General features: G+C 35.0%; 2 protein-coding genes across 5 annotated transcripts; both read right to left on the bottom strand.

Moving 5' to 3' along the window:
• Window positions 1-5618: 5618 nt before the first annotated feature.
• Window positions 5619-11457, bottom strand: LOC127792908 (uncharacterized). Of its 2 annotated transcripts, none has more exons than XM_052323563.1 (8): window positions 11258-11457; window positions 9943-10248; window positions 9338-9537; window positions 8816-9166; window positions 8517-8717; window positions 8331-8401; window positions 6903-7042; window positions 5619-6294 (listed from the first exon to the last, which is right to left on the bottom strand). In XM_052323563.1, exons 1-8 carry the CDS (start codon window positions 11295-11297, stop codon window positions 5942-5944), a joined length of 1662 nt encoding a protein of 553 aa, XP_052179523.1. In that variant the 5' UTR covers window positions 11298-11457; the 3' UTR covers window positions 5619-5941. The 2 variants fall into 2 exon arrangements, with proteins under 2 accessions (XP_052179523.1, XP_052179524.1); XM_052323564.1 differs by having other exon boundaries at window positions 5637-6294; window positions 9943-10181.
• A 3360-nt stretch (window positions 11458-14817) lies between these two features.
• Window positions 14818-22623, bottom strand: LOC127792907 (transcription factor EMB1444-like). 3 transcript variants are annotated; one of them, XM_052323562.1, is made up of 11 exons: window positions 21502-22621; window positions 20750-20914; window positions 20296-20368; window positions 20092-20130; window positions 19396-19455; window positions 18477-18584; window positions 17004-18188; window positions 16718-16819; window positions 16194-16334; window positions 15894-16019; window positions 14818-15363 (listed from the first exon to the last, which is right to left on the bottom strand). In XM_052323562.1, the coding sequence occupies exons 1-11, from the start codon at window positions 21594-21596 to the stop codon at window positions 15283-15285; spliced, it is 2175 nt and encodes a 724-aa protein (XP_052179522.1). In that variant the 5' UTR covers window positions 21597-22621; the 3' UTR covers window positions 14818-15282. The 3 variants fall into 3 exon arrangements, 2 of the variants coding, with proteins under 2 accessions (XP_052179522.1, XP_052179521.1); XM_052323561.1 differs by having other exon boundaries at window positions 20092-20133; window positions 21502-22620; XR_008021231.1 differs by having other exon boundaries at window positions 15341-15363; window positions 16105-16334; window positions 20092-20133; window positions 21502-22623.
• Between the last annotated feature and the right edge of the window lie 2821 nt (window positions 22624-25444).

Below are 25444 nucleotides of genomic sequence, written 5' to 3'. Positions count from 1 at the left end.
TGTACTTCATGGCCTTTGAGGATGTAGAAGAGGAAAATGTAGGAGTCGATGAACTCCAAGAGGCATTTAAAGAATTATTTGCTAAATTTAAGTCTCTTAAGAAGGAGTTTAAGAATGCAAATAAATATTTTGCTAAGGAAAAAGAAGATCTTGAAAAAAAGAATGAATTTTTGAAAAATGAAATAGAAATCTTAAAAGAAAAGATTGTGGAGTTCAAAGAAGGAAATTAGTCTTTAGAAGAAAAGCTTAAAAAGAAAAATGAAGCAAAGATAGATGATAAAATGTTTGAAAAAATCCCCATATTAGAGAAAGAAGTATTGGTTTTAAAATCTCAAAACTCCAAACTTTGGCAAGCTTAATTGTGAAAAAGAATTCTAATCCCCCAAAGCCAAAGTCAAAGCCAAAATATCAAAAGAAATCTTGGAAACCATATAGATGGACTCCTCAACCCCCTAAGAGAAATGAAATTAAAATTTGGGTGCCAAAAGGGGTAGTTCAACAAATGAGAGCCTTGGATCCTCCTAAAGCGTCCAACACAAAGGCAAAGGGCATTCAAGAGCCAAAAGCCAAAGGTCCCATCTTTAGATGGGTGCCCAAGGCTAAGACTTAGCCTTATGTGTGCCAAGGTGCATGAGATCCACATGAGAAACATGTTGTATTTGTTTTAGTGGAGACTCATGGCACAAGAGAGGTGAGGAGTTCTACGGTTTAGACCTCACTCTCAAAAATAGGATGGAAATCCTATGGAATAAATGAGAATAGGAGAGGTTTGGTTTTTGGGTAATCACCTCATTCCTAAATTCTAAAATTAATATGGCTTGAAATCTAAGTTTGCCAAATGCATTAAAATGTGGAAAATCATCTTGTGGCATATAAAAGATTTGGGCTTAATGAAATCCTTCATGCTTTAGTTTAGGTCTTATCCCATGGTGTTTAAATGTTTGAAATTTTTGGGATTTTGTAAGACAACCCACATTTCCATTGTTGATCCAACTTGCATGACCTATTGTGATAGACATTTTTGGGGGGAGTCATTCAATGCAAGAAAAATTGGTCTTTTGGAAGAAAAATGAGGTTTTGATCATTTTAGTCTCATTTTATAAAAGAATTATTTTTGAAAGGGTCTAAATGTGTTGTGTGTTCTATGTGCTTAAATGTTTCATTTATGTGTGTTTTAGGCCTTGTAGAATATATTGGTATATGTTATGTTAATTGTTTTTAGCCTATGTTTCAAAAGGAGGAAGTTTCTTTCAGGACTGCATTGTTGCAGTCGACTGTGTAAGTTTCACAGTCGACTGTCCGTTTTTGGAAGTCAACTCTCCTGAAGTCTCCGAGAGAAAATGAGTTTATTTGATCAAGTTTTCATCTCCCATCATGTTTTAAATATAAGTATGCCTAAATATGTTGCTTAAAGTCATTTGGTATCCCAGTGCATCATTATTTTATCAATTGGTATAAATTAATATCATTTTGTTTCATTGTTCTCCAACAAATGGTATCAAGAGGATATTTCTTTTATACAACAATTGGTATCATCATCCAAAAATTATTCTCAAAATGCTTATATCATTTAAAAAAAAAAATTGGCATCATTTCTATCATTTGGTCTTAATGCTTCAATTGGTATCAACTTTAAATTGGTATCATTTTTTTGTTTCAAATCAAAGGCATACAAAAGTTTTCTTTCTAGCCACTTATTTTAATTGATATCTTATTTATCGCTTAGCTAGTGTATATGTTTGAATTGTTTGGCTACTATTTCCTACTTATTTGTTATACTCTGCATGCTCTGATCCCTTGCGCTTCATTGCTTTATTATTTTCCCTATATTTCTCTCCGTACTAACTCTTTTCTCTTTTTGATGATTTCAAAAAAAGAGGAGAAGTATGTAGTGAATGGGAGGTATGTCTAAAGGAGATAAGTTGTAAGGGAGAGATGAATGTTCTTCCGAATGGTTTTCATTGTAAAACCTTGATTCATGTTTTTCAAAAAACAAACTTTGTGGTTTTTATTTTATTGGTATCTATTAGTACAAAATATAGGGGGAGTTGTTTTGCAAAAATATTTTCATAAAATTATAATGTTTTTGTCATCATCAAAAAATGGGAGATTGTTGAGCCAAGTTGCTCCAATCAACTTATTGTGTATTTTGATATTTAACAAAACATAATTTTAGTAAAACTATTTTTAGTATGTTTAAAATCCCTAATGGATTTTTGATATTTATTATGTATTATAGTATTTTGTGTATCAAAACGAACCAAAAAATGCTATTTGATTCTAAGTAGAATATTAGCACATTATAATGGAACATATAAGAAAATATTTTTCTTTTGAAAAACTAACTCCCAGTATTTTCATAGCTAGTATTCATTATTATGAAAATGATTTTTAGTGAATTTTTCAAGTAATAGAAAGTATGTATTTTGGAAGTGCTAAAATCGTCAAATCTAGAATTTGTTCTAAAACTCAAAATCTACTTTCTTATCTATTTGGATTTTGATTTTTTAAATATTTTTATTGAATCCAAATAGGGAGTACTTTGTTATTTACATTTATGTATTAAAGTAAATGGAAGGTAAAATATAAATAAAAAAAATATGGACATTTACTTAAACTAAATAAATATAAATATCTTGTAATGAATTTATGTTATATATTGTATTATCAAAGCAAAACTTATTTTTCTGAAATTTGGACTAAAAGTCGACTCCTAATGAGGGACTGTCGATTGTAAGTCAAAATGGTAGTTGACTGTGGATGTGCATCGGTTGACATAGCTGAGCATTGTTTATGCAGAGTCAAGGTAGCCAAGAGTGAGTTTTATCTAGTCGACTGTCAAGTCGACTATAGGCCAATGAGAGTCGACTGTCGGTAGCAAGAGTCGACTATGGATGTCGCGGAGTCGACTGTTGGTTAGAGCAGTCAACTGCCAGACTCCAACGGTCAGATTTTTGGAGCCGTTGCAGGTCGTTTTGGGAGCCCCAATATAAATATCAAGAGGAGAAATCTGGAGGAGGCTAATGCTCTACCATTTTCTATATTCCTAAAGCACACTCAAGTTCTCAAGCACTCAATCAAAGCAATCCAAGGCCCAAAGAGCTTCAAAGATCTATCCATTGGAGCCTAAGGCAAAGAAGAAGTCTTTTTCTTATTGGTAACTTGTATCATTTCATTTTGCCTTGTATATTATTCTTGTATTGATATTCATTGTAGTCCAAGTGTGTTGAACATATGATTGATTTATTTGTATTAGATTGTGGATTGTGAGTGGCATCCTAGAGCCCAAGTAATCTAGGTGTATTATTGTGTTGTATTAGTTTTCGGGGTGAGCTAAGAGGAAACCTCGAGGAGGTGTACAAGTTTGCTAGGTGCTCTTGTGTGGAAACCTAGTGGTGATTTTAGTGGAACATCAAGTGTCGGTTTGACATTGAGAGAGTGAATTAGGTGTTGGATACACCGAACCACTACATATCTTGTGATTATATCGTGGTTGTTTGTATATTTATATTGCTATCATTTCCAAACACATAATTATTAATTGATAGCTTAAAAGCATATTTATCCAAACACATTATCAGCTTAAATACTACCTAACTTAAACGCTAGAGAAATTCTATTCACAACCATCAAAATTGCTCTACACAGCCACCCCTACCAAAATTCACTAACATTTTCTAAAATTCCTATTTTACCCTCAACAACCCCACGGCCATCCCCATCTCTTTCTCTCACTCTCTCACACTCATCTCTCTCTTTCTCCCCGAATATACACACACGCACATCTATATATATATATATATAAATATACATAGACATGGCAGTTGTCGCCCGCCACCATGGCCGCAACCATCTTTTGCGGCTATATACACTCACACAGATATATAAATATACACGTTTGCCTGTCGGAGGTGCCCCCCGAACCCCAGGGTTCGGGGGCACCTCCGGCGACCATGGCTACTCCCATGGCCGCTTCTTTCCGTATATATTTATGTGTGTGTGTCTAATTGTATATGTGTCTCTGGGGTTTCCTTGGCGACGATGGCGACATCACGGTCGCCGTCAGCCGCGAAAGATGACCGCAACCATGGTGGCCAACGGCAACTGCCATGGCCCCAGCCATGTCTGTGTGTGTGTATATATATATATATAGGTGTGTGTGAGTGTGTGTATATATATATATGTGTATATTCAGGAAGAAAGAGGGAGATGGGTGTGTGTTAGAGAGAGAGAGAGATGGGTATGCCTATGGGATTGTTGACGGTAAAATAGAAATTTTAGAAAATATTAGTAAATTTTGACAAGAGTGGCTTTGAAGAGCAATTTTGATGGCTGCAAATAGAATTTCCCTAAACACTATAATCAACTGAAACACTACCCAATTTAAAAGCTTTAAAGAAAAACACATAGCCAAACTAAACTAGCCCTTACTGGTCCAGCCAACATGTAGTTGACACGTGGGGCCCACACGCACGTGTGTGCATATGTAATTCATCATTCAATTCTATTCTATATATATACCGACAAAATCTTGCCTAAATCAAGAACAAAAATGGTTCAGCTCAACCCACCCCACTTGGTTTATTTAGTTAAAAAAGAAACATCCAAACCATAGTCGGACATATAGTGTCATTATTTCCACACAACGCAATGTAAATAATTCCAAACAACAATAATCACAAGCATTAATTTGCATAATTGATAAATCCGCACCCGTCCAAATTACATGCTCGTAACACATTGGCTCAGCAGATTCGACCCAGACTGTGACAGGAATGTTGTTAATTTGCATAATTGGTGGTTAAGAGATTGAAAACTTTCTTCTCAAACAGTTGACAGAAATCCTGGCATAAACTTGAAGCTCATAAAAAGGTTGCAAGAACAGCTATATATTTATTTGGGGGTGTAGTTTGAAAGGGGGGGGGGGGGGGGGGGGGGGGGGGGTCACACTATCACAGTGTATCACTAAAGCTATTCCATAAAATAGAATCACAAGAAGAGGTTTCTGTAGAAAAGCTATAAAGAAGTGTTGGAGATCAACAGGAATTGGGTAATATGAAAAGTTATGCCTGGATGTCTATGAATGAAATGTTTCATGCCCTGAAGATTTTACCCCAAGTCCAGGATAAAGGTTTACCAACAAGAAACTCAAGAACATGCTCGAATACAACAGTAAATTCTTTCAATCTAACAGGTAGAACAGAAAAGAGAATCAGATACAGGCTCGTTACCGTTCTTGCTAGCAGGTAGAACAGATTCAGCAACTCACCTTGGACATGAACCACAATATTTACATGGGAGTGAATAAACAGCAATAGCAAGACAGTTAATAAAGGTAAAACAAGTCGTTGTCGTCTTGTCTGAAATTCTCTTATCAGCAAATCAATTATGAAATTCTCTATCAGCAAACAAGTCCGGAGCAAAACCTAGCCAGCATTAGAGGGAAAAATAATTTGAAAATAGAAGCAGTAGCTGCTTCCACACCAGCAAAGGCAGAGTTGGTTGTCATAGTAAGCTTATCTGTTTTACCTTCATTTGTTGTCATACTAGGGCACTAATCTCAAGCTTGTTCTTTGTCCCTCAGCCCTCGGGTGATCGCTCTCTTCTCCTTCTAAGATTAGCAACATTGTCATATAAAACTAAAAATTGCGAGGAAGAAAATTTGTATATAAAGGAATCAAAATTGAGCGTGAACAATCGAACATAATCAGCATAATAAAATTTATGTAGTCTTGGCAAACATTGAATACAGATCTAGTCTAGAAGCCCAAAAAAAAAAACGCTATTTTTCTGCAAAATTTCTCAACACTCTAATCATTATCATTATTGAGACCAAAAAGAAAAACAACATATAATTTACATTGCCAATGCCACCTAGTGAGATTAAAGCATGATATATCATGTCTTGTCACTTCATGGAAACCTGCAAGTAATATATTTATTAAAAAATGCTTTCATCAATGGGCCCAGGAAAACCTTTGAGAACATCCCTCAGAGCATACAAGTGGCTGTCGCATTTGTGTTGTGAAATTAAGTTGCCTGATAGCAGTATCCGCTGAAAATGTTCACCGGGATGCCGTCTCCACAGAGTAAAATATTCTTTACCTTTGTCATTGCTGTTGCCGTGCTTGTCAGCATTCCTCTTTAGATAATATACAGTTCCTGGTACAAACAACTCCTCAGGTTGTGAACCGACAGCTTCTCCATTTCTAACAACGGTATTCTCTCCAGTGGCCTTGGATGTTGAAGAAGAGACTCCAGAGACTAGGGGCGACTCCTCTCTGTCATAAGCATCTGTTCTCAGAGACAGAGCAACAACTTAGGTTGAGTTCCGAAGTTTGGGAAAATAGTAAATGACACATCAATTTCACATTAGCAAGCATTAATATTGAAGGATTCTTGATTTTGAGTGCCCAATTGTATACCAGCTTTACTATACACTTTCAAACATATTTTCCATTTTACTTCTCTAGAAAGAACAACACTGCTTGACATGAGGTCACATGTTGATCAACAGTGTCAATGAAATAAATATTTGTAAGTATATGTGGAAGATATAACAGCCAAGAAACCCAAATATTGATCAGAAAACAGCTAAAGAAGGAAAGAAAAGAAAATGTCAGAAAAGTAACTTGATTAAAATATTTGAAAATAGAAAAGACAAAAGCTAAACCATCCTGATAAGTAGTGACGGCTGCATAAATATGGAAGAAAGATAATAAAAGGTCGGTATAAGGCTCAACTCAGGTGATATGGAAACTTCAGTTACATGATGCCTGCCTTTTGAAGCACCATAAATAGTTACCAAAAAAGAAAAACTATGCTGTAGTAGGCAATACAAATATAAAATAAACATAGTAAATACAATAACTATAGAAACCAGGAAGAAGGTAAGGCCATACCAGAGACTTTAGTCTGGCCCCTGAACTTTGCAAAATCAGCAAGCCTCCGAGCTATCTCTTGTACTGAAGAAACCACCTGCCTTGCATTTGTGACCAAACCTACAACACTTTTCCAGTCTTCCTTCTCAAGGACACTTGTCCTGCAAAAACAAATAAGGGATTTGTCAAAGCTACCAAAACACATTATTTTTATCAAGTCACTCACTGTAGGAAGTGAAATTAGCTATAACATGCCAACAAAATCACAATAAGCAGGAAAAGGATGCAGCACAGCAGATCTAAACTACTGTTTGCCTGCTCCTCATCTATTTAACCATACAAGAATCAAAAAGTCATCCCGGTAGTATTATAACTTGTTTAATGAGATAAGCATAAATTGAGAAATTTAAACTATTTACCCAAACCCTAACTATCTAGTGGCTTCTTGGAGCATCATAAATTGTTTAATAAGATAACCACAAATTCAAATTCTAAGGACTTGTCCAAGGAGGTGCATAAAATGATTTAGTTACTTAAATTGTGATATTTTCAGGAATTTTAGTGTTTGAAAATTAGAGTAAATTTTTATTAAGATTTTATCGTATTGAATTTAATATTATTGCCCATGTTTCATACTGAGATAGCTATTATGTTATCAAGTCAAAACTGTAAGACTAGGAAACAAACAATCAAGACGTAGTAATCAAATACAAAATCTTTTCATCTGACCTTTTCATAACTTAACATTTTTTATAATAACTTATTAAAAAACCTTAGCTACGTATTATGAGGAAAAAATAAGACACTAATATTGGTTTGCTTTTAGATTTTTCCATATGGTTTAATTTTCACAGCAAGAATTTTTCACAACCACCATGCAACCTGTGGCCATTTATCTAGCATAACAAAAATGTAAAAGCCAATATAATTCGTGCAAATTATTATTATTATTATTATTATTATTATTATTATTATTATGATCATCATCTGATTCATCAACTCCTATACTGAATGAATGAGATACTGAAACATTGAGTAACAAAAAAAAAAAAAAATCCTAGCTTTAAATAAGAAATTATAAATGGAATTTCATATTCTTTTTCAAGATAGTAGAGAACTATAGCCAATCAATCACCAGCAGATAATACATGATTCAGTTTTCACTTTGTCATGGGAATCATCTCCCTCTCTAGTTTATACTTGAACAGTGACGTTGAGAAGCTCATGAAGAACAAAGGGGAATGGGTGCATCTCCTGTAAAAGCTGTAATAGTTGGGAAAGCGTAGGAAATTTTCTGCCATTAAATTGCCATCACCCTTGAGAAGCTTTCTCACTTGATGAATGAGCACATTACATTGACAAATGCAACCCAGAGGCAAAGTTCTTGTGTTTCCAATAGAATAAGAGGCAATATCATTTATTAGGCTCTCGAAAGGCTTCTTTACTTACCAATCAGTTTGCAGTATTTCATTCCTCAATCTTGTTAGAGAAGCTACACTTAACCTTGGAATGATGTCATCCTGCAGGTAAGAAAAAAAATTGGGGAAGCAATGAGAGGCAAGATAACAAAATAAATCTATCCAATCTTCTCCAATAGGGAGCTTCAGTGAATAATTACCCAAGCAATCCACCAACCTGCATTACAACAGTGCTGACATAGTCAGAGCAGTATTCAGCAAGTTCCCTAGATACACAAGGTGGGGTCGCATATCCAACAGCAGTAACAATATCAGGGCTAAACCCTAGCTCCTTGCTTGACTTTTTCCGGAGCATTATTGCTAGCAGAGAAGCTGCAGCACCTCCAAGAGAATGACCAACTAGCCTTAACCTAAATCCCTGTAGATGAATTAGTCTCAGTAAAAATTTGAAGAAAAAAAAAAAAATCACTAGTCAGAGGGAGACACTAGCAGAAAAAGTAAGATATTCTTCAGCACCTCATGTTTCTCAATACACTTCCTTATGGTCCCCATTTCATGATTAAGGAACCAACGAGCAGCCTCAGCAGTACCAAAGTGGGTTGAGTAGCCCTCCAATGTGATTTCTTCGTTGCTTGAAGACACAATATCAGTAATAAGATCATAGACAGTATGAGTTCCCCTTATTCCCAGAATTACAAGTTTTCTGCGAGCATCGATTCCAATATAATATCCAGGCCTCATAATGCTAGAATCCTTGATAAATTTCACAACACTGCTTTCTCGAAGCATGCTGTTTCTTGCAAGACCAGCGGCACTATCCCTATAAGCCCCTTTTGATAATTCTAAGTGGTAGATAAGGTCATGGACCTAAAACAGAAAACCATGAATGTTGTAAGAAGTCCACAAATATCAAGATAAAAATTTGACTTAATTTACAGAACATGTTCCTTGGCATAAACCCTACTCAGAGACAAAAAGAAATATATCTCATTTCAGTTCCTAGATCAGTTGTTTGAAATTTAAGGTTCCAGCGCTTACAATGGAATCAGAGGAGACCTGAACACCCTTAATATCCTCAAATTGGTTTTTGGATGCTTGCTGAAGGTATATAATAAACAAGCCTATTGTGAGATCACTTAGGCTCCAATCCTGGAGTCCAAGCTTACTCCGTTGAATGCTTGCAACAATCTCCATAAATGATCTATTGGTAGCTGGGGGTTTAGTTCCAGATCCATTTCCTGCAAACTTGGAGATGAAATTAACCTCAGGTTATCCCATGTACTGAGAAGCTAGATGGCCTAAGAGCTAGCTAATTGTCCTTGTAAAAATATAGTTTCAGTTCCTTCATTGAAAGGATAAAATAACAAGTAGAGTAAGTCATGCTGCAATGTAAATGAGGCCTTCAACAATGAGATAGGGGACCTAGAGAAACTGTTTTCCATCAACAATCAACTTACTTGGCATGCCTCTCATATGAGGCTAGAATATCAACAATGAAATAGAAAATTCAGGAAATTAAGAAACTTTCACAACAATTATCAATCAAATTATCTGGATATGTATTTCACATGTATTACATCAATCTGTACAATTTTTCAATGAAACACAATGCATAAAAAATTGCACAATTGAAACAAACAGACCTGTTTGAAGAGCCCATCTGCACAATTGCACAGCTGGTTCAAGAGCCCTAGTAAGCCAATCAAACTCTAACTTCCATTTGTCATTCACATCATCATAATTGGAACTGTGTCTCTTAATCTGTGAATCATAGTTCATATTCCTGTCCACTTTAGGCATGACAGGTACTTGGGAAGTACTCTTTTCCTTCTCCCATGCATCTGTTTCCATATTCCCACTCTTTGATGATTGGGATTGAAACCTACAAAGAATTTCATGCACAAACCTTCGGTATGGTAATTCTTTGCTAAACAATTTCATATTACGATCTGCATCCAGAAGAAAAATGCCAAAAAATGAGAGAAATGAAGTTCAGGAATTCTTTTCTCAAGGCACAAATAATGATCTTCTATTATTTTGAGTCACGTGCAAAATTCAAAGTTTTCAAAATTTAACCTCTCTGGAGTCAATCAGTTAACGATCTTCAGTAGGTGTCGCTTGGGTGCTTCTTTTCTTTTCCTTTTTCTTCTTTTAAGGAAATGAATAGCCCATATAATTACTGTTATGTTATAATTTTCTACCTCGCGTGAGGATTGAATTAGACTCCAATCAGTTATATTAAATTTCTGTCCTGCTAGGAGGGGATGGTAGAGAAATCAATCATTATTACGTTGCTCATATAGTGTATTCCAACAACAAAGCCAGAAGATAAGGTTCTTTTGTCCCATCTAAAAGGGGATTGGATGTCTCTTATTTCAAATCGAGGAGAGTGATAACAGGGTTTGAAGAAGCAGCTTGAAAGTAAAGATAAAGATCATACGTCAAAGGAAGAGTCTTTTCACTCACATCTGAAACAAATAGTGAAGTTTTAAACCAATGTATAACACAAAAAGGAAATTATCAAGGGCAAGCTACCATTTGAGAAAATCATCTTTCCACGCTTAAACTGATCAAAGACCAAGTATGATTAAGCAACGACGTGTTCTGAAAAGGATGGCATGTTCCCTTTTTTACTATTCATGGGTCGACTGAATCGGATTCATATTAATCTTGCCATCTGTGGTGTCAAAACCAGTTAGTGAAATCAAGGAAGAGAAGAGGAAACTAGAATGGAGAAAACTTAGGTTTGCTCTTCATTTTTCCGTCCAGTTTTCCGTACCAAAGTAGAAACTTATAGAAAACAAAACAGAACAAGGAATCATAATCAGATCATGGAATATGTGTGTGTGTGTGTGTATAATTTTCCTTTGAGGAAGCAGAAAATGCAGTCCAAACCCTAGAGAAATTGCGAATAACGATTAGAGAACTTTCAGCAGAAGGCTCAGTGAATAAGCTTACCCATGTTGTGAAGGAAACGTTTCACTGATTGCTTCGCCATTGAAGGCTAAGGAGCAATAAGAGTCACCGCAGATGAGAGAGAGAGAGAGCTATGAGACGATTACGAATGCGGAGGCGGCGTAACCAAACGAAAATGAAAACAAAAACGAAGCCCAAATCCAAAGAGTTGCCCGTCGCCTCTGCGTCGGCCGCGGGTGCGGCTATTCTCGATGTTATGCTATTTTTGGGGTTTTTCATTTTTATTTCTTGTTGCTTTCTTTCTTCCTTTCTTTTTTTTTTCTCATGGGGAATAGAATATATGATTTAATATTATATATATTTAATACATCACTAATCAGTAAAATGTTTAGTCTCTCAATAATAAAATATAATAAATATACTTTATCTAAAAATAAAATACTCTTCTCAAAAAAATTATAAACCTTCTTTAGAAAATTATACACTTTTCATGAAATTATTCATCAATTTTTGAAGTGTTTTAATTTTTTAAAATTAATTTATAATTTCTTGAGAAAATATTTATCATCCATGTAATTTTATATCAAAATAGTGTTGTCAAAACAAATACAACCATGTAGAAGACTAAAAAGCATAAATATGACATTTATATGAAAAATATAGTGCCAGACACAGACATAATATTTAACATGATTTTGATAAGGTATAGCATGTCAATTTAAAAAAAAAATTAAATTTAACACACATATCATATGTAGATATTCATATATATAACAGTAAGAAAAATCGAGACAAAGCTAAAAAGCTTAAAACCCAAAAGCAAACATTAGTCTCTCGTGAGTCATAACACTCAATTATTGTCATATCTGTCTCTATTACTCTTATATCGTTATTGTTTTTAACTGTCTAATGTAATCGTCGTCTCTATTCTTTATACCTTTGCGGCTTTGATCATCTATGACTTTGACTAATCTTTAACAAATATAGGTACATGAGGTATGTAGCTTTTTTATAGATACAAAAATTTTAAAGTCTTTCCTCATTCAAATGCTTAATTTATGCTTTTATTATTATTATTATTATTATTATTTAGAATTGAAGGCAATGACTACCCCAAATGAAGGTGATGATGATTCTAACAGGGTTAGTGAAGATGATAAAGATTTTACCCTTCTAGAAGTATGTAACTAAATTGAGAATAATGGAAGGGGGTGGAAATATGTCTTTTACTTGTAATTATCGTAATGTTATATTTAAGCTGTTATATTCAAGGGTGAAGGAACACTTGTTAAAGATTCTGAATTTTGGAATTTGACAATATTCTAAAGTTACTCACAGCATTTGAGTGAAATAAAAAAGTTACAAGATGTAGTTGAGTTGAGAGAAAAAATTCCATGCCAAAAAACATGCCTTCGCCATCTTCTTATTCTGCCAACATGGGTACAAACCTTGCAATGGACCCTTCTAAAACTTATTTTAGGCAACAAGGATATATGAGACTAAAAAGAGAAAAGTTTTAGGAAAGTTTCTCTTGAGAATGCATTTAATATGCAAGCAAGGACCAATTAGATTGTGAAATTGCAAGAATGTTCTATTCAGGTGACCATCCTTTTAAGTTTGATAAAAATCTTTATTATAAGAGTTCCTATACTTTTGTCGTAAATAATCATATTGAAGGTTACATGCCTATGTCTCCAAGTTATACAATAACGTTGCTTAAAAAAAAAGAAAAAGACAAATATTGAGAGATTGTTTGAACTAATTAAAGAGATATGGAGAGATAAACTAAGTAGACTTTATCCTTATATATTTTAGACACAATGTATTGTGCATACCTTAAGTCTTACATTGAAAAATATTTGTGCTGCAAAACATGTTGAAACAAATGAAATCACGTATGCAAAATGTCATTGGATCAATGAGATTGCAATACAATGGTAATTTTTTTTTATCATGAATCATAAATGAGACTTGTTGTGTTTAATGACTTCTCGAATTTGAAATTGCTTGTTATTACCGACACTCAATTTGCATCACTATTGTTATGTTAAGAAGTTTTAGACAAATAAAAAATAAATTGCAAGCAATGGTTATTAGTAAAAGATGGTCTATTTATCGTGATAATAATCAAGATTTGTGAAAGAAAAATTGTTAAAAGATGTATGGTGGGACAAATTTGATTACATGTTTACTTTTATTGAACTAATTATGAGACCTTGAGAATGATAAATTTAGATAAATCTTGCCTTCATTTGATTTATGAGATGTGAGATTTTATGTTAGTTGAAGTGAAATTTGTCATATATAGATTTGAAAGAAAAGAAGAAAATGAACACTAAAATCTTTAGAATGTTGTAAAGAAAATTTTAGAAGATAGATGGAATAAAAGCAACACTTCTCTTCATTGCTTAATTCATTTTTTGAATCCCAAATAACTTTTAAACCTAATGTGTTCTTGAAACTTATTATTTATATGATTACCTAATATATATATATATATATGTATATATTGTTAAGATATTAGAGTAAGGAATGGATTATGAAAGTTGAACTCATATTACTTCATAAAGTGATTTAGAAATTTTCAAAATGAGAAAAACTTGGTTGATGAATTATTTTCCAAACGAAAAGGAGTGAAGAATGGCTAATGTTGAGCTTGCAAAATTTTTTTGGTTGCATAGAAAAATTTGGAGATGTTGAATCCTTATAAGATAGGTGGAGGATGGATCTAAAGTTATACTGGTTGATTCATGATAATTTAAATCTTTTAACTCAAAATGTTGCGATTAAAATACTTTGTCAACTCTCATTATTTTTTTCTTGTAAGAGAAATTAAAATATTTACTAATTCATATAATCAATAAAAGAGAAATGATATGTTGTCCGACGCAGACTAACAAGGGGTGGGTGTGTGGGTTCCACCCCCAATGCCCTTCCCCCCCAACTCTCTCTTAATTTGTTTATGTCGGACAAATGTTATATTACCTGATGTAGACAATATAATAAAATCGATCAATGAAAAAATTGCACCCACTAATTAGAAAAGTTGATCTTTTGCATATTAATCTTCATCTCTCATAAAGAAAATCTTCTCAATACCTTAAAAGTGAAAGTAAGATATGGGATGTTGCTCTGATGCCAATAAAATTATGGATGATGGTATAATATTATAATTTACAAATCTATATCTTGATAAATCTAAATTTGAGTTTATGTTATTTTCAAATGATAATAATGTGATAACAAATTTAAAAAATGATGATTTTATAATTTTCGGTGATGCATAAAATTTTATGAACAATTTGTATTTTATATCATCATATAGATTTAATGTTGCACTCTTTTATAATTATTTTAATTATTTGTATAACTGTGTGAAATTTAAATTTATGAATTACAATAATAATAATAATAATGTGTATATATATATATATTGCCGTATTGTCGTCATGTCTTATTTTTTTAATTTTTTTCCTGTCGCCATGTCCGTGCAAACTTGGTAGAAGATTAGTGGGGTGATGGACATGAGGAAATCCATATCCATAAAAATATCATGAATCATTAATGAGCCAAAAATGTTACAACCAACAGAACAAAAAATAGAGCGGGAAGGGTAAGGTAAGGTGTTATTAATGGAAATGGCAAACATAGTAAAGATCAATCCGTATTTACATATGGTTTCTGCACACTCCTGAGACGTCTCCAGATCCTTCCAAAACTAACAAGGGTGTTGCATCAAACACAATACAGAGAGAGAGACGAGTAATGTGTCAATATTCTGAAAAATAAGACAAGCTCACAAACACGTAGAAAAACAGTCCAAAAGGAAACACAAAGCACAGGATGCCATCCCCACCCATTTTGAAGCAGAGAAAGAAGGCTACTCTTTGCTGCACCATCCATCAGCTTAGGGAAACAGTGGCAAAATCAACCAGAAATCACAGTTATGGAGGGAGATCACAAGACTGCAGTCTTGGTTTGTGGCATCCGTAGTTCAGCCTTGAAGCCGAGAGATGATTTTCCATTTCTATTTACTCGCAACTAGTATTCTCTTTCTTGGCGCGCCATTAAATTGCCGTCTTGGATTGTAGTATCTGCACGAGTGACCACAATATATCCATTCGATGCATGACTCTGTTGTTCTGCCCCTGCAGTTATCATCAAATTTACAACAACTTGAGCATTTGCAGTAAAATTCCAGTTATGCGTGACATCAAGTTCAGGGTTATAATACTGCCGGCTAATGCATATACATCAAGAAATTTGCTAGATTCTGCACCAGTGGAATCATGCCAAGTAAATGTATGAGTTGAGCTAATGTAAAATATATGAGAAATAAAATCTACCAATAAATATACAAATACTCCCCCCCCCCCCCCCCCCCCCCCCTCTCCCCCCAAGCGACAATAACATATTGGCCCCCTCATCAACAGTCATAATCATAAAAAATTGTTCAACTGATTAAATCCAACCCTGTTTCATCAGGCATTTTACTAACAGCAGTGATAATGATATGCCGCAAGAACTCATAAGAGAATATACTATAAAATCTACAAGTGGAGATGATAATAATGCATCACAAAAACAAGCAGAACAAGTTACAGATAATGCATCCTTAGGATAAAAAAGAAAGCAAATTCTGTTCCTCCATGGGCTATGTATGCAATTAAAGATATACCTCGACGACAAAATGCATCCAGGTTTTTTCACCACAGGCTTCCGTTACTCCTTTTAGAATCGTCAGACCCAAGCTTCTGATGGCTTCTGCTATCTGAAGAAAATGGTTGCACTCCTCACACATCATCTGCATGGATTAAGCAGGATATAAGTAACAACATGAATCAAAATGTTATAACAAACAGGATTTGCTCTGAAAGGCATATGCTCACTTCAAAGTCACCTCTTTGTGGGTGGCTTCTTATGTCCATCCTCTCCTACTAATTCTACAGGAACTTTCACACATCTTATAAGCCCATACCTCAATCAGCATTTGGCCATTCATGTTAATGTTCTCTATCATTATTTGACAAACTTTCAGGTGACTTCCCACCTCCATCGCCCAGCTCGAACCCTGATCATAATTGGGCAAGCCTCGTACAACTTTTTCCTCATCACACAACTGTGCAAATCAACAATATTGGGCAAATTAGCAGGAAAAACATAAGGAAAAAATCACTAATTTGAAATGCTGTTTTTAATTAGTGGTGACTGGTTAAATTTTAAGTATGATTTTCTAGACTGAACATGCTCTTCCCAAACCGATGTTCAAAAGGAAGAAATAATACATTGTGTAATCCATGAAGAGCTGCGTTAAGCTTTGGAAAGAAAAAGCTGAATCAAACACCTTGCAAAGTGCATGTTGAGGATTAAAACAAAAGGGAATAAATGGCTCACGTTACTTGCAATAATTCATAATAGCTTTCTCTTGATTTATAAATGAAATTCTTTCTTAAAGCCCAGGATGCTGCAGGAATGTGACCCAAAACAGATGTGAGGACTAACCTTTGACTTGATGCATTTGTTCAATTTGTCTGCATGCTTAGTGATGCCTTGCATAAAAAGCATGTGCTTGATTGTGCGCTCCAGAAGTGAATCAATGCTGCACTGTAATCATCCAGATATTTCAGCACGCGTTTAACGTGTGTCTATATATAAATATATATATAGAGGGCGAGAGAGAGAGGGAGAGGGGGAGAGAGAGAGACTTACTGAAAATGTAGAAGCGGACAAATTGAAAAATAAACTGAAAAATAAACTCAAAAGAGGATAAATGGACTGTGGAAATTACCTTTGATCCATTGGGTACAAGCTCCCTAAGCTCTTTAATCCGATCTTGGATCAATTGTCTGTCCCTTGGCCTAGGCCTACAATTTTCACCAGGTCTAGCCCTCTTCTTATTGATCTTTGTTGGCTCTTGTAAACTTCCTAATTGTTCACTAAATGTACTATGACTCCTTGATGAAAAGCCCTTTGAAGAGCTCAAGCCATTTCCCTCTGAGCTCAAGCAATGTGTGTCCTTTTCAACAAGTGACTGATCAAATGAATAACCTGATGAACCAACGGTGAGCTTTTCACAGAGTGGCTCTGGCATTTTCTCAGTTGTCAATAGAGATTTTGCTGAATTGCACAATGATTTTTCACATTTAAGATCAGTTTCACTACGGCAAACATTCGCCACAACTGCTTCTAGAAGATGCTCCGTGCCAGAGTCTGCTGTTAACAAGCTACTACTGTCAACTCCCCCCGACATCTCAATAGCTGTTTCCATTACAGTCTTTTCTGGCTCCCAATCAGAATAACTAATCTGTTTACAAAAAGCCGGTCCAAGCACTTCATACAGCTCACATCCTGCAGAAAATTTGAAGGGCGCATTCAATGGCTCTGTATTAGTAATCTCTCTTTGATGGTCAACATTGTTTTCCAAAACATTCTGAACCTGCATGTCCAGAGGTTCTGGTACAGATAACAATCCATTTTGATCACTGCCAGTTGTAGAGTCAAGGAGATCTGGTTGCAAGCAAAAAAGATTCACCCCATACTCATAAGTTGGAGGTGTAACATTATATAGATAATTTTTGTTAAAGGAATTGTGTGGGGATTGAGTCTCATGGTCTTCTGAACCCACTCCCATAGACCGGAAGCAACTACTCTCCCCTTCGGCCATGTGATCAATTAGCAATCTAGTCTGTGCTTGCTTCTGCAGTAAACATTCAGATCTTGATTGCAGTAAGTTGACACTTGTGTCATTTGCCAATGTTGATAATCCAAGTTCTCCATCGTTATTGATTGCTTCAACTTGCTTTCTTGGCATGTCACCAGGTGGCAGTACAACGCAAGAATGATTAGCAGGTTCTTCAGGTGATGACACTTTGGGAGAACACATTATTGTCTTGTCCTTGTTCAGATGTCTACCTAAGTTGTTAACATGGTCATGAAAATTCCCAGAACCCGAGTTTCTTGTAGATATATCTGACTGGAAAATGAAAACGCAACATAAGATACTTCATGTCATGATTTTGTGATGCCCTCAATCTGTGAATGAGTGTGTGCCTGGCAAAGGGAAGGGCTGGAACACATATATATAGAGGGGGGGGAGGGGGGGGGTGTTGAAAAGAGCTTCGTGTAAATATGTATGACTGAAAAACAAAGTAGCCCATAAGATGCTTCACATCAGGGTCTTCCTGTGAACTCTCAAGTGTGTGTGCAAGAGGTGTGCCTACTCAGCAGTGGAAAGAGTTGGGGGGTGGAGAGAGAGAGTTACCAGAGATGAGGAATTTTTCACTATGCTAGGAATACATCCCAGTGAGGAACCTTGAACTGCAAAGAAGGCATCTCTGATATGATTCACTAGCTTCAAATCCTCAGGAATCTGTGCCCAACAAAGGAAATGAACAAAAACAAAGGAGGTTAAATGCTGAGTATGCCATGATTTCAGAGAGTGAAAGTGAGACACACATGCATGTTCCATGGTAACAAAGTTGGAAAAATAATCAGAATAGTTTTGCGTGACAGAAGACCAAGTGGAAAACATACTAAGATGTACCTTATGTTCACCTCAACATGCAAGAAGACAATCATCAAACAACTAGAGAATAAATAAATTGTATTGCAACAACACACATATTGTTGGGTCAGATGGTGAATTTTACCATATGATTGAGCAGTAAAGTAGACATACAGAAAGGTGTAAATAAAACATCTGAGGTATGTGTTCAGTAACCAACAGCCACTGTAAAAAAATCATCAGATCTTTCAACATGAATTTTACACAAAACAGTATAGAGTTCATGTAGCCAACCCCACCTAGAGGGATACAGGCTTGTGATAATCACGATGATGAACTAAAATCATGCTGCAAACTGGCAGAGTGCCATAGACTTGGTCAGTTGTTCAGGGATTTTTTGGTCCATCCAATAAAGTTTTTCCACCAATAATGGCAATTCATTCCCATGAGATTCATGCTTTCGTGTCTCCCCAGTTTCTGAGGAAACACACATCAGCTCAAATCCATCTTAAGGTTGGGTCTATAGGAACAAAGGCCAAATTATTCAAATTATAATGTAAAGAAAAATAAAGAAAAAATAATTTGAACAAAAAAATTAATAATGTCATCAATCATCATCTAGGAACAAATATCATGAATCAAATTTACCATGCGGCATTAGTAAAAATGGCCTTACTTTATTGAAAGAGCCAAGCTGTACAACACCATATGGACCGACAGGCACCACAACAATGGTCTGCAAACAAAAGCAGAAGTTTTCCAAAAGAAAAAAAATATATCAGGAACAAAAACAGAAGCAAGAAGGACCTGGACAAACTCCACACAGAGAAAATGCATATCAACTAAATACAATGGCCTGCAAACATAATCTAGATTTAACTTCTTTAAAATGTGCCAATATTTATTGCAAGATTTGGAGATCCAAACTTTAAACTATTCTAAGTTTGGACAAGAAAGAAGACCAGTTTGGACCCATTTCTTGTTTTTAAGAGATGAACGAACACCAAGACAACAGTTCACTATAAATTGCGGTCAAATAACTTGTTCATAATGTTTTACGGGCAAAACAAAAATATAAGGGGTTGCAAAGGTTCATTGACCAATTACAATAGCTTGAAGTAGGTATTATAACAAATAGTGTAATTTCTAAACAAGCAATGAGAGACATTCGGCTCAGTTATATGACAAAATGAAAATTGATTGATCCAGTAGTACCATAGTTACAACATCTCCAATTATTTATCAGCTCTGTTAGACCTTGTGCTTGTGTGCAAGCAAACACATAGCATTGAAGATGACAACGACAAGAACAATAAGCCTTAAACATTGTATACAAGATAACCTACAATCGTGGAAAAGACAAGAAGCATACCTTTATCCCGGCTGAAAACTGAGTTTGCCACCCATCAGACTGCTGGAAGCCACCAAATTATGGAATAAGGACAAAAGCTGAAGTAAACTAAAACAACTATAGTGGCATGACAATAACAATTAAAATTTGGTCTTTGTTTCATATGGTATATCACAGCTGCTGTAAAGTGTCACGCTGCTCTTACAACACAAAATAATTACGCACCTCAAATGGTAAACAAGAATCAGTTACAAAAATCCACATATGCTTTCCAGTAACTGCGACTTGTCCAATAACCCTGTGAAGAATAGAAAAATTGGAATTAAATTCCTTATAGGCTTGAAAATTTGTCATATACAATTAAGACTATGGTAGCATAGAAAGGAAGGTGTTGGGAGCACAAACATTAGCTTATGCCATAGGAAAAACAAAAGGTAAAATTTGCTTGATTTAGGCAGGCTGAATACAAAGTGGCATGCAGGGATCTGCACCATGGACGGTGAGTGTGGATTAACTAATAGGAATGATAAAAAGGTGACAGCCAAATAGACAGAGGATGGTTAACACAACCATTCACCAACAACCAAAACGCAGTCCAACTGTCCAAGTTTATTATTGTGCATGACAAGTGGAATTCTAACAAAATAAATAGGACATCAGTTATAAGGTATTTTCATACCCTTCCCCAAGAGGGTATACATGATATGACATCTTTGCCACAGCTAACCCAAGAGGATCTCGGGAATGCCAATTCAAGTTGCCCCCTATGTCATTGAAGGACATCTTCTCTAGAAGATCATGCTGCTCCTGGTTGTCATAATAAGCATCCTCCCAAGTGAGCATCCTACAAGATGATCAACAAAGAAGAGAATGGGGTATTATCTTCATAGAGTGGAAATGACAAAATTATAATCTACACTAATTACATACAGCAACAGATGAAACAAACCACATATTAAATTGACTAAACAAAATGGTACAAGACGGGGATTCAGAACTGACTAGGCATCACTCATTCAAGGACAAGGAGTATAAAGAAAGAGAAACAAGAGCGAGGCAATTTTTGATACACACGTAGTCAAAGAAATATTAAAAAAGGCCAGTAGTATGTTTCCAAATCTGAATAAGGGATCTACATAAGAGAAACAATTAGTTATAGAAAAGGGAGGGTGGGAAGAACCTTAACTAATCCAACAAGATGACCATTAAAACATTACGACGAACTTTAGTGATCCCACTTATAAAATTTTCAAACTTGGATGTATTTGGAGATGTCTTCAACAGTATAACCTTTAGTAAACCCAGCAGATCCCAGAAGTTAAACCATGCTTATAATCCAACACAAATCTATAATACTAAATAAACTATTGTGCAAAATTGTCACAAAACAATAGCAGAAAAGAAAGAAAACAATGAAAGAAATGAACTTACATTCGAGTACGGCGTTTGAGTTTCCAGAAAATGGCATACTTCCACTGTGTGCGAAAACAAAGAGCCCTGAGTGCCTGATGCAAGTGAGTTCCCATCTCCTCCAGTTAAAGAATGTTAATAGTCCGCCTAACCAATCCACCCTGGGTTAATGAATTATCCCCCCCCACCAACACACAACTCTCTCTAATTCCCCCAATACTCCACCACCCAAGCCTAGCTACCTCTATAAGAACCTCTACCAGCCTGCTTCCTTCGCAACCCTGCTCGTCGTTTTATCGGAGGTCCCACGGTGGGAAGCAGCAGGCTATCAAACCCCATCCTCACTCAACGACAGCAACTAAAACCCTAAAGCCAGAAGCCAATTTAAAACCTCGAAATACACCTCACTAACACGAGTAATCAATCTACCAAACTGATCAAATCAATTCCTCCAACAATCCCATCACCAACTAAACCCTTCAAACATCCGGCCATCTATGTCGAGCAACACTACACTTGTTCAAATGGCTCTCCAGGGCAGGCGAGTCCCAAAATGGGGGAAAGCAAAACCACCACGCAAAATTCAGAACACTCGCACGCTTTTTCTTAGGAATGAATCACAGTGATGAAGCAAGATTCAAAGAGAAAACACCTACACCTAGCCTAAGTTAGAGAATAGAAGAAAAAGGAAAGAGCGGCAAATAGTTTTCTTCTTCCTAACAGTATCCTTTCTTGAAAGAATACCTTCGTCGCTGCCGGCACTTGAGATCGTCCGAATCAGCCACGAGCTCGAAACCCTTCACCGCATTAAACCCCATTTCAAAACCCACTGATTTGAATGATGCTACAAGCTTTTCCTGAAAGCTACCCTACTCTCATCGCATCAAACTTTAACCGACAAAACAAAAGCGGAGCAGAGCATTACAGAGCAGAGCAGAGAGAGGGAGAGGGAGAGAGGAAGCTGAAAGTTGGTGAATGGAAAGCTTGGGGAGAGGGTGAGGCGTGGTATATATGGTGCGCAGCGAGAGGCGGCCCGAGTTGTATCTATCCAACGCATCCGGCGTACGATGAGGAAGGTCCCTTGCTGCAACAGCAACGCCTTTCCAACTGTTCAATTTGATCAAGAAGAAGAAAGGTCGTTTTAGATCACCTTTTGAGAAAGTACCATGTTTTTTGAAGTGTTTGTATTTGTATTTCTTTCTTCTTCTTTTTTATATTTATTTATTCTAAATATATATATAATAATTAACGTGTCCAAATATATTGATAGAATTTGTTATAGAAGAAGAAATTATATATGCCTATTTTAACTTAAAAGAGACCATTATTGGACTAACTTGAAATTAATTAAATATTTAAAATTAAATGTTTAATTTAAAAATTCCTCTATTATATATTATGATGTTATGAAATGAGTCCCATTTCATCACAGTTAACATAATTTAGCATCAGCTTCTCTATAAAAAAAAAATTAAAAAATCATGTGAACATATTTAAACAACGAATTATAAAAAAATAATTATACTATTATTATTGGTAAAACTCGCTTTCAATCTCAATTGTGGGTGTTTGTATATATATATATATATATTTGTAATATGGTTTGATGTATTGGACTGGAAAGTGGGCTTCTGGGAGGGGAAGGGGGAAGAGGAGAGTCAATTTGGTGGCCAACAGCATAATTTGAAGGGCAAGCCCTTTCCCAAACCATGAACTTACCCTCTAAAAGTCTCTCTCAACAATCATTTTACTGCTAAAAGGTATCAAATCTACACCTCAGTTGCCATTGTCTCCCCTTTGCTCCCTTGCCCCCTCCCCTCCCCTTAAATTAAAGAAAAATTGAATGGAAATGTAGACTTTTAAAAGGAAAATGTCAATTTCAATGAAACTTTTAGTAATGTGCCTAATTGTATCCAAAATATTAAGTTATCAAGCAATTCACCCTCACTCACCTTCATTGAAATTTAATTCTCTATTGCTTTTACAGACCAACCTTTCCATTTAAAATGAAAGTATAAGAGCGACACCTACCCCTAATAGGAAAAGAAAAAAAACAAATAAAGTGTTATTTTTTGATATGATGTTTATATATATATATATATTTAGATTGTAATCATTCTTTCAGTTGTGTAATTTTCACAGCTTGTTGTTGCTGCGCTTCACCAACCAAACATTGTTTATTGAATCCTATGCCAATTTAGCATGGGATCACAAAGATCTCTCTTTTTTATCTATTCCTAATCATTTTGTCATATTTTCGTTTTTTACCCAAGATTGGATTGGATTGCGGGTGGGATGGGATTTGGGCAAATTTATTAATAATCATAATAAAGAGCTAGCTAAAGGCAAAATGAAATTGAGGAAAGAAAATAAACAAACAAAGATACGAGATTAACGAGTCATCATAAAAAAACGATCACCTAATCTCATTTGCTTTTAACCCTCAAATTAAGATCTATTTTGCCAGAAGTAGTACTGTTAATAATTAATTAAGAGAAAGCTCACACATTTCATTGGGTTATTTTGCAGGCAATGTTGACGTACTGCTTTGTCCATTTAAATCGTACGTAACTTGTTTTTGTTGTAATTAATTATATACATGGGCGTAGAGTAGAAATTATTAAAAAAGAAAGAAAAAAGAAAAAGAACTATTTCTAGGGTTCATAAGTTAATGACATTAATCATGATCTTGATTGTCCATGGAACACCCAAAAGTTGAAGATGACACACAGACACTGCAATGGCTGTGAGCATGAAAAGATGTTTAGGTCAAAACCCTAAGTGATCTGCATGTCCACTAAACAAAATTAATTACACACTTGCTAATGTTCCCTTTGATCATTTCTACAAAGAATTAATTAGGGTCCGACATTGAAGTGAATTCTTCTTCTACGTACTGATCCAAAGACCAATTCCATTCCAAAATTCTTAAAACCCATAAACAACTTTAACCATTCATCCATCTTAATTATGAACAAATTTGAGCTCTTTAATTTAATTTATTTATTTATTTATAGTAACAAAAATACATGGCTAAAACAAACAGTAAAACTAATTATGTATATATTATTAATCTGTTTAATTAGCATATGGGTTTTACAATTGAGCGTTATAAATCTCATTTCTTAATTAATAAGGAGCTTTATGAAATAAGTATATATATATATATATATGGTGAAAGGGACTATTATTATTATTATTATTATTATATATTTTTGTATATGTGTAATTATATATATAATTAATTAATTAATTATTATTATTATAAGCTAGGTAGGTAGCTAGGTAGCAACATCGATCAATAACAGCAAGTGATACAAATGATGAGTCATTTTCCCACATACAAAAAACAGTGAACAAAATGAGTGGGATCATGAATACAAAGAGACAAAGGACAATGATATTACTCTAACTTTCTCCCCCATTTTCTCGAGAAAATGCAGCACACTCAATTTCTTGTTGAGTAAATCCATCATACCCTCTCTCATCCTCCCATATGACCCAAGTATTGTGCAAGGCTGCAGCAGTGCACCAACATGATAATAATAATAATAATAATAAACAAAAAAGGGATGGGCCCCCCTCAGTTTTATAATATAATGTCTACTTACCCACCGAAAACAAATTAAGGGAAACAAACAATACAACACTTCATTTGTTTTTACATCATTTTAATTTGTTTTCATATATATATATATATATTAATTTGAAACTGGCTAGTTATAACCTAAACTAGCCCCCCTTAAGGCTGCTGCTACTGCTGATACATCACTGATGTATGATAAACATGATGAGATGAGAGTGTAATTAATTAAGTCCAAACATTTTTAGGTATTAATTTCTTTTTCTTATTTTTAATGTACCAATAAACTAAAAATAAAATAAAAGATTTGAATATATATATATATATGTAATACTTGGATTGGATTCCGAGCTTAACTTTTATCATTTTTCCACCTCCTTT

This window comes from Diospyros lotus, unplaced genomic scaffold (genome assembly GCF_014633365.1).
Source record: "Diospyros lotus cultivar Yz01 unplaced genomic scaffold, ASM1463336v1 superscaf1, whole genome shotgun sequence".
Taxonomy (NCBI): Eukaryota; Viridiplantae; Streptophyta; class Magnoliopsida; order Ericales; family Ebenaceae; genus Diospyros; species Diospyros lotus.
The sequence above is the reverse complement of the archived record's forward strand: the minus strand, read 5'-3'. Positions and strand labels throughout refer to the sequence as shown.

Excerpts from the sequence above, each read along its gene's own strand:
- LOC127792908 (XM_052323563.1), bottom strand. The coding sequence starts at position 11,297 with ATGGCGAAGCAATCAGTGAAACGTTTCCTTCACAACATGG. Across the intron at positions 10,249-11,257 it reads ACGTTTCCTTCACAACATGG|ATCGTAATATGAAATTGTTT; the intron begins GTAAGCTTATTC and ends TTCTGGATGCAG. Across the intron at positions 9,167-9,337 it reads AGGTCTCCTCTGATTCCATT|GTCCATGACCTTATCTACCA; the intron begins GTAAGCGCTGGA and ends TTTCTGTTTTAG.
- LOC127792907 (XM_052323561.1), bottom strand. The coding sequence starts at position 21,596 with ATGGGAACTCACTTGCATCAGGCACTCAGGGCTCTTTGTTTTCGCACA. Across the intron at positions 20,369-20,749 it reads GTATACCCTCTTGGGGAAGG|GGTTATTGGACAAGTCGCAG; the intron begins GTATGAAAATAC and ends TATTCTTCACAG. Across the intron at positions 18,189-18,476 it reads TGAAAAATTCCTCATCTCTG|TCAGATATATCTACAAGAAA; the intron begins GTAACTCTCTCT and ends TTCATTTTCCAG.